The sequence below is a fragment of the Artemia franciscana genome, chromosome 3 (assembly GCF_032884065.1).
Source record: "Artemia franciscana chromosome 3, ASM3288406v1, whole genome shotgun sequence".
Classification (NCBI taxonomy): domain Eukaryota; kingdom Metazoa; phylum Arthropoda; class Branchiopoda; order Anostraca; family Artemiidae; genus Artemia; species Artemia franciscana.
Genome location: NC_088865.1, coordinates 18,402,464 through 18,415,683, shown reverse-complemented (window position 1 = coordinate 18,415,683; position 13,220 = coordinate 18,402,464). Strand labels below are relative to the sequence as shown.

At 32.9% G+C, this 13,220-nt stretch overlaps 1 protein-coding gene across 1 annotated transcript; it reads left to right on the top strand.

The window, feature by feature from the left end:
- The first annotated feature begins 1,210 nt into the window (after positions 1-1,210).
- Positions 1,211-12,734, top strand: LOC136024628 (homeobox protein Nkx-2.3-like). Its single transcript, XM_065700058.1, has 4 exons — positions 1,211-1,628; positions 4,510-4,622; positions 8,098-8,199; positions 11,868-12,734. Exons 1-4 carry the CDS (start codon positions 1,232-1,234, stop codon positions 12,192-12,194), a joined length of 939 nt encoding a protein of 312 aa, XP_065556130.1. The 5' UTR covers positions 1,211-1,231; the 3' UTR covers positions 12,195-12,734.
- The last annotated feature ends 486 nt before the right edge of the window (positions 12,735-13,220 follow it).

Genomic DNA, 13,220 nt, shown 5'->3' with positions numbered 1-13,220 from the left:
AAAAACTAATTAAGTAAAAAAGTTTTTTCTAATGAAAGTAAGAAGCGACATTAAAATATAAAAGAACAGAAATTATTACGTATATGAGTATATGAATTATTACGAGGTATAGCGAGGTATTTCAATACCTCGCTCTTTACGACATAGTTTTTTTTTAGTACTTTCAAAAGAGTTATTTATTCTAATTAAACGGTCTTTGTGATTCAGGGGTTATTCTTAAAGAATAGGAACAAAATTCAAACTTTAGCGGAAAGAGCGAGGTATTGAAGAGGGGGGTGAACCCCCTCATATACTTAATAATTTCTGTTCATTTTAAGTTTTAATTTTGCTCGTTACTTGCAGTTGAAAAAACCTGTTTTTTCAGTTAATTTCTTTTAAAATCGACCAATTAACTGTGTACTTTTATTACTTAAGTAATGTTGAGAAAAGACCCACCCCCCAGTACTCCTTATTGGTCAGTCCTCGATATATGTGTAGGTACCAAACGGAAAAGAAATATACCCTCCTGCAATTCAAACCACGGGCCAAAAACGGAGAAATGACACATTAGAAAAGAAAAAATAAATCTGAAATATTATTGACGTCGAAAGATGCAATTTTCGTCCATCCCTCTATAAGTGGACTACAGTGAGGGGTAGTGTAGATTCATTTCAGTGAAACAAAGGTTAAAGTGAATTAAAAATCTGAAAAGTCATCTATATTTATCAATGTGGCATCCCCATCATATTTTGGAAGACTGGGTAATTTAAGTAGATGGATGATACTTTTTTTGTAGCCCTTCAATTAAACCACAAATGTATCACAAATTGTGAATAGGTCTTTTGTCCGAATGAAAAAAAAAGTTTATATAATTAATTGACTGTGAATAAATTCCATTCAAGTTCTTAATAAAGGCCCCCTGAAGATACTCTCTGATACTTGTCAGTCACCCTATTGCCTCTAATGCGGCATTTAAAAGCTTCAAAAACATTCCTTAGATATTTCTCAGTCACTTTAATGTGACATCCGCATTTGTTTAAACTTACCTACGCGTATCAGATTTCCAAAACTAAATCATCTGGAATTCCATAGCATAGAACCGCCTACTTTTTGTTCCATCTTTCTATTGGCTGTTTGAAATCGTAAAAAGATTCTAATGGTTAGAAGCAAAAAACTTGGAACAAAAGCTTTCATCTTAGGCCCTTAGCTTCCAAATCTGGATCAGTTCTGTTTCAAGTAGTTTTTAAGACAAATGATGGAAAATCTGTTCCAACTACCTTACGAAGAGTATCGACCATATTCAGATCATAGCTCTGTAAGTGATGAAGGGATTGCCTCAGGAGACGAATGGCATTCACCATCTTTCACTCCTTCACCAAATACATGGTGTGAGAAAGCGGTTAACTGTTATGAAACAACTCCATTATATTGGGAAGAGACTTCTAGTCATGGAAAGAATTGGGATTCTAAAGACTCCCAAGTGGAAAGCGAATTACCTTGGAAACGAAATGTTGCGAATTTGGACATTAAAAGACCTGCTCCCCTAACTTCGAGGCATCTGCAACAATTAAATGAACTGTGTTCTCCATTGACTGATAGTGTGTGTCTAAGCAGATCAAGTAAATACCAGATTCCTGATAAATTAAAAGGTAAGCCACATCGGTATTTTCGTCCTATTTGTTTCAATAAAATTGTTTTGAAACAAAACCTTGGAAATCTGTTATATAACTAAATTTGTTATTCTTGTTAATATTCAGGCCAATTTTGAATTACGGCCCTAGGGAAGAAATAGCCATCACATCAGTTTCATTTTTTCAACCAGAGGTTAAGTTTTTCGTCAAGTAGGAATAAAGACAACAATATTAAACTTTTAACAATAAATGTGTTCGCTGGAGAAGGATTTAACACAAAAATTTATCCAGAGACGACTTCTAATTGAGTGCATAGTGGAGAAATTGAAGTTACAAAGAGACGGAACATCGGATCGTTTTTCTTAGTTCATGAATATTCCAAATAATAAAAGAAAACGTATCATGATTCAGAATCAGTCTCCCAGATACATAATAAAGGATACTAATTTGCAAAACAAAATTAAAATCGTTATAGGGTAAGTTTTCCAGTTTCGGTATTCGCATAGCCTAAATTCGTCAAATGTGTACCATTCAGAAAGTAAGATCAATGTTCTGCGTGTATGTTTTACCTATCCCCTCCCCCTGTAATTACTTTAAATAATTTGAGAGCGATGGCGATAAAAAAATTTATTGCACTAAAAAAGTGATTTGCTCAAGAAACAGAGAATCAATCAAGTCTGGAAAGTCTAGAAGCTCATAATGATGTTGAAAAAAAGAGAAAAAAAAATCAACTGAATCTTGCGTTTCATTTTAAACTCTAAGGCTGTGAATGCTTTTCCCATTTTACTTTATGCTGGCTAAGTCTGTACTTTTTGTGGAACTACTTGTTTCAATTTATGTGAAATTGAACAAAATTAGTTTCTTCAAATGATAGTAAAGAGCGGCATTAAAGCTTAAAACGAATAGAAACTATTATGTATATTTGGGAGCCGCTCCCTCCGCAACCCTTGCTCCATGTGCAAAAATAGTGCTTTAAATATATTTCTTGTACAAAGTCAGAGGCCTTTGTGTTTGAACAGTTGTTCCTTCGGACGAAATACCAGTTTTAGTGTAAAAAAGGGGGCTGACTAGGAAGCACTCTCTCTCATATATGAAATATTTTCTGTTCTTTTAAGCTTTAATGCCACCCTTTACTTTCGCTTGAGAAAACTTGTTTCTTTCATTCAATTTCTGTTCTTTTGTAATACCATACCCAGGGTTGGCCCTAAATAAGAGGAGGGCCACCAACTCGTCATACACAACTCTTTAAATCAAAAAATAATTTTTGCACAGCAATACATGGAGAAAAAGAAATATATTTAGGACTTCCACAAACATTGAATTTTATTTCATAATTTCTATCAGTATCGTAGCCCCTTTTTCGAGGTGGAGGAATAAGTTCCTGGCTCTAAAATAAAACCGTCTGTTGATGAGTAACTTTAAAATTAACACGTTTGCATATTTGGAATCACTACGAGAAACTTATGCTTATAGCAACTTATGTTACCGTATTCGAAACTTTGTTTCTTAGAGATTGGGTTTCTATAAAAAAAAAAAGAAGGTCGTTCTTTACTTAAAGTTTATTACTATGAGTTTGTTTTTTCCCGAAGCTCTTCTAGATTTTGAAGAAAGAATTTACCCCTTGACATATTTTCTAGGTGGGATGAGGTCTAAAACATCAAAAATTAGTGATAGGGTCATCATTTCTACAGTATTCAAGGAAAGATATTAGACCCCCCCCCCACTGGGATCTTTAATGACGAATGAAGTGGGAAACTGAAGAAATTGCGGTCACTGGCACTTTAGTATAACTCTTACCAAACAGTTAGCAGCAGCTAACAATACATATAATATTATATATATATATATATATATATATATATATATATATATATATATATATATATATATATATATATATATATATATATATATATATATATATATGTACATATATATATATATATTTATATATATATATATATATATATATATATATATATATATATATATATATATATATATATATATATATATATATATACATATAATATTATGTGTATAATTAGCTGCTGGGAACTGTATGGTAAGAGTTATGCTAAAGTGCCAGCAATCTCTTCAGTCTTGTGTGTTTCTTGTGTTTTTTTTTCCTTCGGCGATAGGTGAAGAAAATAATGAAGAAAATAATGTAGAATGCGATAGCTCTACTTCAGCATCTTGAATCTGAAATCTTTTTAATATACCTTGGACGGTTACAGAATATCTTAAATCTTCACAAATTACAGAAATTCGACTACATTATTTTTTTTTTATTTATAAAGATACTTCTTATACTTTAATTTAGTTTATTCATGTTTGGCATTTACGTACAGACAATCCATCCCTGAAATATGAGAAAGTGTAGAAAATATGTGGCTTTCTAAAAAATATCGTGCTTTCAATTCTTGTAATGAATTAATAAGCGGTAAAATCACATGGATAATATATTTGAAATAAGGGTGTACGTTTTGGTGGGGTCTTGATTTAATTCTTTTGCTCGATGAAAAGAGATTAAAAAGTACCATTTTAGTCCTGTTGTAGTACGCTTACTTAATATGAAGGGGACCAATGTAAAATATTTACATTCTTTTGACGACTGTATGAACACTTGCCTATTAGTTAAACCCTCAGTTAAAATAAATCTTGATTCTCGCATCGTGATCATCTTTGGGCAATGGCAGGTACAGGAGAGGTACAGGAGGGACCTTCGGGCTTTTTCCTTATAGGTCGAATTTTTCCATCTAATTAATGTGATATAACCATGTTTAGCATTTTTAGAATACAGACCCGTCAACTCCGGAAGAGATTCCTTTGTAGGTGCTTTCTAGGCGTTCTATTATTAGTGATATCTATTGGTTTAATTAACAGATGGTTACTCTAGGTTCAAAATTTGAGTCCAGAATGCTTACAAAACCCGTCGAGGTTAAACAAAAGTCAACCGAGGTAGCGGACAGATGTAGAAACAAGCGGAAGCCAAGGATTCTGTTTACACAGGTAGGCCCTGCAAATAATATTTCATTACAGTAAACTAAACATTCTTCACGAAATCAAATATTTAGGTTGTAATGAAAGGGATTTTCGGCGTTGGATGCTATTTTGGCTGTATATTCCACCCAAACAAAGAGAGAAGGAATAGTTCTTTGCCTTTTTACCCAGAGTAAACTGCTGAAAACTAATAGTTGGTTTTTATAGTTTTTGTGTCTTTTTTTCAAAATTCCAAAAGGGGTTTCAAATCAAACTTTGATTGCAAATGACTTTCTAACATGGTAGCAGGGGCATCAAGGCAGGTACGCGGGATGGCAGGAAGATTTTATTAATTCATTTTTTGCACAAGATAGAAGACTCAGAACGTCGGAATTAGGTCTTGGCAGCCATTCCCTTCTAAATCTAGAAAAAAAAGGTCCATCTGCTATATACGTATGAGAGTAAACCCCGCTGATATCTCTTGATCTCCGAAACTGTGTCAAAATTTTCTATAATCTTGGGCCATGTACAGGAGTTTTTTTTTTTTTTTTTATAGAAAGATCCTATCTCTTTAACATGATAGAAAAAATTGACAAACTTTCGAAGATAATTGTGACGACAGTTATGGGAATCTTTATAGGCTGGGCGTGAGCCCCTTGCCCTCCTTCTTCTATCCGGGCCTGGCAATTGATATCGTGTAAAACTATCATGTTATTCTAGTAAAATCTTAATTTTTTTTAATAGAATAAATCATATATTTCCCCTTTCTTAAAAGAGTGATAACTCACTCTTTCACAAAAGCAAAAATCTAAGTTAGAACAAATAGGCTATAATGTTTTGTCATCAAAATATATATTAATGACAACTAACTACATTCCGTATTTTCTCTAACATATTTTTTTTAATTATAACATCAACTATATTATAATTGAAGCAAAAATCACAACCCATATATCCTAGTCTACAAAACTTTAAGACTAAGTCTTAGTCTTATCATATGAATTATATTGTAATTGAAGAAAAACCTGAATTCGTATATCTCTGTCTAAGTTGTATATATTGAAGACGGTATACCTTTGCAACAGAATATTTCCTATATTTTTCTGCGAAACTATAGAAAATTTTGAAGACCCTCTAGTTTTATTCTAACTTTAGGGTATTAGGCATGACCTGCTGTGCATTGTTGCAGTGCACGAGTGCTTGGCATTAAATACTCTACTGGGGTATGGCAACCGAAAAATTTTTAAAAAGGAGAAAACAATTGTTATATTATCTTAGGTCATAAAACGTAACGCTGTTTATGTGGTTTTGGGTGTTTGTGCTTAAATTAGAGCACCCCCTTAATAAGGTTTTGACATGCTACATATATATTTTTACTATTTGAATGATTTTAAACTATTGCTGTTTCTTGAGTAATCAAGAAAGTGTAGTACAAACTATTGTACTACACTACACCACAACACTGTACAACATTGTACTACACCTGCTAGTGAATCATTTTCATGGCAGAGATAGTCTTGTTCAAATATAGTAAAAAAAACAGAAAACAAAAAAAATGACGATTTTGAACTTATAATGTCAAAAACAGTTTTACATACTTCCTATTGTGATTCTGACTTACAATGTCTCTGCTCACGAAGTTACTTCTTCCTTTGAACTGAATATCGAATTTATGCTTGGATACCCCCAAAGTGCTCACATAAGGCTTTTGGGGCTTAAAACAAAATGACAGTCGACATCAAATTTATAATGCATATATCTCTAAAATTATTGACACATCAATAGTAAAGAAGTTATTAAACTTTTTGAGTGGAAATTTTGGCTCCATAAGAAGGTACAGTTTTAATTGATAAAATATCAAAAAAAAACTTTTTGAAAAAGTGCTTAAATTATCATTTCAAGTTTTAATATGGTTTGCTTCCCCAATGATTCATTCTAATAGTTTCAATGCATATGCATACACATAGCACATAGCGCACATTACTTAGTACACATCAATGAGCCGCTAGTGATGCAAAGGAATTTGTTAATGGGTAGTTTCAACTATACGTCGGGGAAAACTATCGCCATTTTTTAGCCTATTTTTTATTTAGCCTATTATTATTTAGCCTATATTTTTTTCATTTTTAAAAGAGCTATGAGTCTCTTTTACTGAGTCTTGAAAATCGGAACAAAGAAATTTGTGTTAGGTTCAATTTCAAATCTGGAAATAAAAGTTTGGGTTTAATTCAGTTGAAATAATGTCCAGGTTCAAAACTCCTACTTAAAAGAAAGCTGATGTAAAATACTGTTTATTTTATGTAGGGTACTGCTCTAAAATAGTACAAAAAATAGTACAAATGTATTATAGGTGCTATAACTTCTCTTGTGATAAACCTCTAATAAACCCCAGGAGCGGCATTCGCCTAGGCTTTATTGGAATTATCTCCCAACAACACTCCACTGTTCTACTATTAAATTTAGAAATCCACTATTTACTTGTCTATATTAATGAGGGTTCACTTTTAGATATTGTTGTTTATGGCTATAATTAACCATACAATATAATAGCCACAATTCGTCAGGATTAAATTTCAGACATTTATGGCCAATTGTGGTCATTATATTGTGTGGCCAATGCTAGTATGCCCTAACTCTTAGTTTAACCCTTTAAAAAAGGGGGCAGGCATCATGCCTAATTTTTTGTTTTCACACAACACGAAAGCTTAAAATTTCTGTCACTCACAAAGCATTCATCACAAAGCATCACTCACAACTGACTAACCATTTATCCAATTAATTTGAAAGTTTACGACAAAAGAGGAAATATGAGCGTATTTAGAATCATTTTCTTTTGATTTTAAAGTTTAAAGGATGAAAAATATTACCATGGCTATTACAACATACAATTTGAATGTTTTTAACGCTTAATATATCTTATCAATATATTTTCTCTGGCATGTAAAGGTAATATATTATATATTGTTTTCTAAATTATGAGTTACGAAAAAAAAAACAATTTGTTTTTTATTTCCGGTGTTATGAGTCTTATTCACTGAAAATAGTATATTTGTTTTATTTGTTTCCCAGTCTTCATTGACGGCTCTCTTTTTTCAAAAGAAAACATAAAAACCGTCAACTACACGAGAAGGCACGTAAAACAGAAACATGGAGGACGTCGGAGGTCCTCCTTTAAAAAACAAATATTTCTAATGACATAACAATGTATTTGTATGTATAATGTATTTGTATAACAAATACAAAATTAAAATAAGCAGGAAAAACAATAACAAAAAGAAATAAAAAAGAAAGGAAATAAATGTGTAATTACCAAAATTCCAAATAAATGCAAAAACAACTAACTGTGTAAACTATTATGTATATAACCTGGTGGTCATAGAACACATAAGACGTAGATTTTGATACTGTAATATCGATTTCTACCAGTCTTACCCATTTATTCTTCAAACTAAAGATGTACTCAATAGCACTCATTCATGTACTCATTCATGGTATTCTTTTTTAGTCTCAAGTTTTTGAGCTAGAGAGGCGATTCAAGCAACAAAAGTATCTATCTGCACCGGAACGTGAACATCTGTCTGTCCTCCTTAAACTAACACCAACACAGGTATGTAGATTTCCACCCTGGATCTATTGTCTGTTTTGTTAATCAGTAAATAATTACTTGTTATTATTTGCAACAATACAATATGGGGAGTGGCTTGCTTCTCCAGCTTTAATCAGAAAAAAGAAAATATTTTATTTTTAATATAAGAGTCGCCCTAAACAAAATACTATGAAATCTAAATTATGACATATACTTATTTCTTCTTTTCGTTCAAAATAAAGCCAATAGGTTTAAAGGAAACTGGTTAACTGAAGGGTAATGAGTGCCGCGTCCTTTTATCAAGTACGATAAAAGTATCAATAGTTGGAGAATATAAAACATAGTTGTTTGTAGCTTTTATACTAAAGAGTGAGGTTAGAAAAAGCTTGAAAACAAACAAAATTCTTTGCTTATAAAAATACCATTGCTTGCCCATGCCCTATCCATAAACATCATATTAAGATGGACACTTTACTGAAAACAAAAGGGGATTGAAATATGCATAATGATTGTTTTAAATAAAAAAAACATGTATTATTACATTTATGTTTAATGTTTTATGTGTAAAGTCAACACAAAAAGGAGAATGGGCTTTATTATATGTTTTCTTTAAATCATCAGTTTCTAGATTTCGGTTCACAATGGCAGGAACCCGGCTTTTTACATAATTAAATAAAAAAAAACAAGTTTTTAAAATGAAAGTAAGGAGCGACATTAAAACTTAAATGAACAGAAATTACTCCGTATATGAAAGGGGCTTTTCCTCCTCGACGCCCCGCTCTTTACGCTAAAGTTTTTTATTGTTTTAAAAAGTAGAGTTGCGAGAAAGAAATATATTTGTATTATTTTTGATTATATATTTGTCCCCTCGTTTATACCTCGCTCTTCACACTAAATCATAGGTTTTGTCCCAATTCTTTAAGAATGACCCCTGAATCAGACTGGCCGTAGAATAAATAGTTGAAATTAACCTTTTAGGCCACAATTTATTTCCGTTTTTTAGTAACAGTTCTGGCTCTTCATGATTTATAGGCTAAACTATTTAGCAAGTGTCTTTGTATCTTTTTTTAAGTATTTGATCAAAATTTGATAGGTTTTGATTGTAAGTGTTATCATTTGTTTTTTCTTTATATTATATTGTAGCGTACTCCTCATTTTTTGAGGGAAATAAAGAAAATAAATAAATAAATAAAATAAATAAGTAAAACTAAAAATAATCTAGCATAAAGAGCGAAGTATTTATCTCCTCCTAAATACCTCGTTCCTTGTGCTCAAGTATTTTTAGAACCCCTCATAATGATCTCTATAAGTAATAGTCAGAGTAATAATCTATGTTTGTTTTAAGTTTTAATGCTTCTCCTTACTTTCAATTGAAAAAACTTTTTCATGTTTATATTTTCATTTTTTTTAATAGTAATGCTAGAAAATCCTGCGCCCTTTTCATTGAATTTTTCTTCCCCCATGAAATATTCCTCCAAGGAAAGATCCTCCCATATAGCCCCTCCCCTGGACCCCACACCCAAACCAAAAAAATCCCCCTGAAAACGTCGGTACACTTCCCAATAACCATTACTGTGGGTAAACATTGGTCAAAGTTTGTAGCTTGCAGCCTCTCCCCCAGGGACTGTGAGGGGGTAAGTCATCCCCAAAGACATAGTTATTATGGTTGTCGACTATGCGAAACAAAATGGCTATCTCAAAATTTTGATCCGTTGACTTTGGGAAAAAAGTGAGCGTGGGAGGGGGCCTAGGTGCCCTCCAATTTTTTGGTCACTTAAAAATGGCACTAGAACTTTTCATTTTCGTTAGAATGAGCCCTCTTAAAACACTCTAGGACCACTTGGTCGATACAATGACCCCTGGGAAAAAAAAAAAAACAACAAACAAACAAACAAATAAACACGCACCCGTGATTTGTCTTCTGGCAAAAAATACGAAATACCACATTTTTGTAGATTGGACCTTGAATTTTTTTCTATAGGGTTCTCTAATACGCTGAATGCGATGGTGTGATTTTCGTTAAGATCCTATGATTTTTAGGGGGTGTTTTCCCCTATTTTCCAAAATAAGGCAAATTTTCTCAGGCTCGTAACTTTTGATGACAAAGACTAAATTTGATAAAACTTTTATTTTTAAAATCAGCATAAAAATCCAATTCTTTTGATATATCTTTTAGCCTCAAAATTTTAGAGTTTTTTTTTAGAGTTTCGTTTACTGTTGAGCCGGGTCGCTCCTTACCACAGCTCGTTACCACGAACTGTTTGATTGAATAAAAAAACAAGTTTTTTCAACTGCAAGTAAGGAGTGACATTAAAACCCAAAACGAACAGAAATTATTCCGTATATGAAAGGGGTTTTTCCCTCTTCAACACCTTGCTCTTTACGCTAAGGTTTGACTCTTTCTCATAACTCTACTTTTTAAAACAATAAAAAACTTTAGCGTAAAGAACGAGGTGTTGAAGAGGGGACAACCCCTTTCTTTTACGGAATAATTTCTGTTCGTTTTAAGTTTTAATGTCGCTCCTTACTTGCAGTTAAGAAAACTTGTTTTTTTTTGTTTAGTTTCTGAACGTTTTTGAATTAATGCATGTTTTGATTTTGGCTCACCGCACATGAATAATCAAAATGAAATTTGCATATTAATTTTTTTTTGCTAAAGGGCCTTCTCATAGTTTTATTGGACGATTTTGATACAAAATGGGGTAGGGGAGGAGGCCTAGTTGCCCTCCGATTTTTAGTTACTTAAAAGTGCAACTAGATTTTTTTATGAACGTTTTTTTAGTAATAAACACACGTACCTTACAAATTAACTTATGTAACGAACTTCTATATTTGTGTATTTTTATTACAGATATGAGGGGTTTCACTCCCCTCATCAGTACCTCGCTCTTTATACTAAAACTTGAATTTTGACCCATATCCTTAAGAACGACCCCTGAATCACAAAGGCCGTAGAATAAATTGTTTAAATCCCCCTGAGAACGTCACTACGCTTTACAATAACCAAAACTATATGAAAACAATGGTCGAAGTCTGTAACTTGGAGCACCTCCCCCGATGAATATCAGGGATTAGGTCGTCCCCAAGGAAATAGTTAAGAATGGCTGTCTCTTAATTTTGATCCGGTGACTTCGGGAAGAAAATGGGCGTGGGAGGGGGCCAAGGTGCCTTCCGGTTTTTTTGGTCACTTAAAAAGGGTACTATAGCTTTTAATTTTCATTAGAATGAGCCCTCTCGTGACATTCTAGGACCACTGGGTCGATACGATCACCCCTGGGAAAAAAAGACAAAAACAAACAAACAAATAAACACATATACGTGATGTGTCTTCTGGCAAAAAAAAAAAAAATCACATTTTTGTAGATAGGAGCTTGAAACTTCTACAGTAAGAGTTCCGATTACTATTGAGCCTGGTTGCTCCTTACTATAGTTCATTACCACGAACTGTTTGATAGTCACAGCCGTAGCTACAAAACAGCGTATTTTTCCTGTAGAAAATACTGGAATCAGCACTTAGGGTTTAGAAATGTATTCAATACTTGTACTGACTTTATACTTGATGATAAGGACTTACTATTCTAGCCTTGACTATTTTGCTATTTTACTTTTGTTTTTTTACTGTTACCAGAAACGGTTTTTCACAGGAATTAGAATTTTCATAAATTCAAACTTGATTCTCTATTTTTCAGGTTAAGATCTGGTTTCAAAACCGTCGATACAAATCAAAACGCCAAACTCAAGATCAAAATCTACAGATGACCTCCAGTGTACCACCAAACGTATCTTCAGCATCAGTAACAAATATCTTACACACAGATTACTGTAGCACAACGACACCTGATCTAAATTACCATGTTCCTACCATACCTTACTTTTCCGGTGATTCTTTTTATCCAACCAATGCAGACTGCTATTATTCCAACTATCATGGTGATACTACTTACGAACCTGATTGGAATAATGCAGGTTGTCATGAAAGTGAAATTTATTCAATGGCAAGCTTTAGGACATGGTGAAAAATGCTCTGCTACTGCTTGACTCAAAAATCTTAAGCTTTTGAGTGCCAATATCTTATTAAAAACTTTAGCATCAACGGTTTGCGAGGCCTATACGGTCATATCCTCCAAAATTTTGATGCATATCGGTTTGTCAACAACAGCTTCAGTTTTAGTACAGGAATCGCTTTTTCTTTGGCTGTTGCCAAATAATTCTAGCGAAATCAATCTCTTCAAAACCTGTCTGTTCCCCTACTCCCAAGGATATTTTTTAGACTGAATGGTAGACAACAATTTTTAACTCTTTTCTTTAAAATTCTATCCTCCTCCCGTAAACAGGTGTCCTTTCTAACTTGAAATTTTTTTAACAAGTCACAATGTTTGGTCTATTTTGAAAACACCCTACAATCAGATTTTCTATAGTGTATCCTCTTCCTGCTAAAATGTATCTGACTGGATTTGGTCTTTCTCCCAAGTGCCTTTTAATGATTTATGTATTAATAAAAGAGTTTCAGTGATATGATTATTTTGTATAATTTATTTTGAATAAAGCGGTGTACTACTAACACTCAGTTTCTTGGTGTGTTTTTCTTTGTGTTGTTTATTATTTGTCTGATATACTTTTCATCGTTTAGGCCTACCTCTTTCTTTAAGTATTTTTTTTTCATTGCATACCAATCTGGTTTCCTTGATAAGCGGCAAAACTGGTGTACCGATCTTTTTAAAAGATTAAATAAAAAAAAGTCTTTTTTAACTGAAAGTAAGGAGGGACATTAAAACTTAAAAACGAATAGAAATTACTCCGCGTATAAAAGCGGCTCCTCCCTCCTCAATTCTCCGCTCTTTACGCTAAAGTTTGACTCTTTCTCTCAATTCTACTTTATAAAACAGTAAATAACTTTGGCGTAAGGAGCGGAGCGTTGAGGAGGGAGGAGCCCCCTTTTCATATGCGGAGTAATCTCAGTTTTTTTAGTTTTAATGTCGCTCCTTACTTTCAGTTAAAAAATTGTTTTATTATTTAATTTCTGAACTTTTTTTTTATTAATC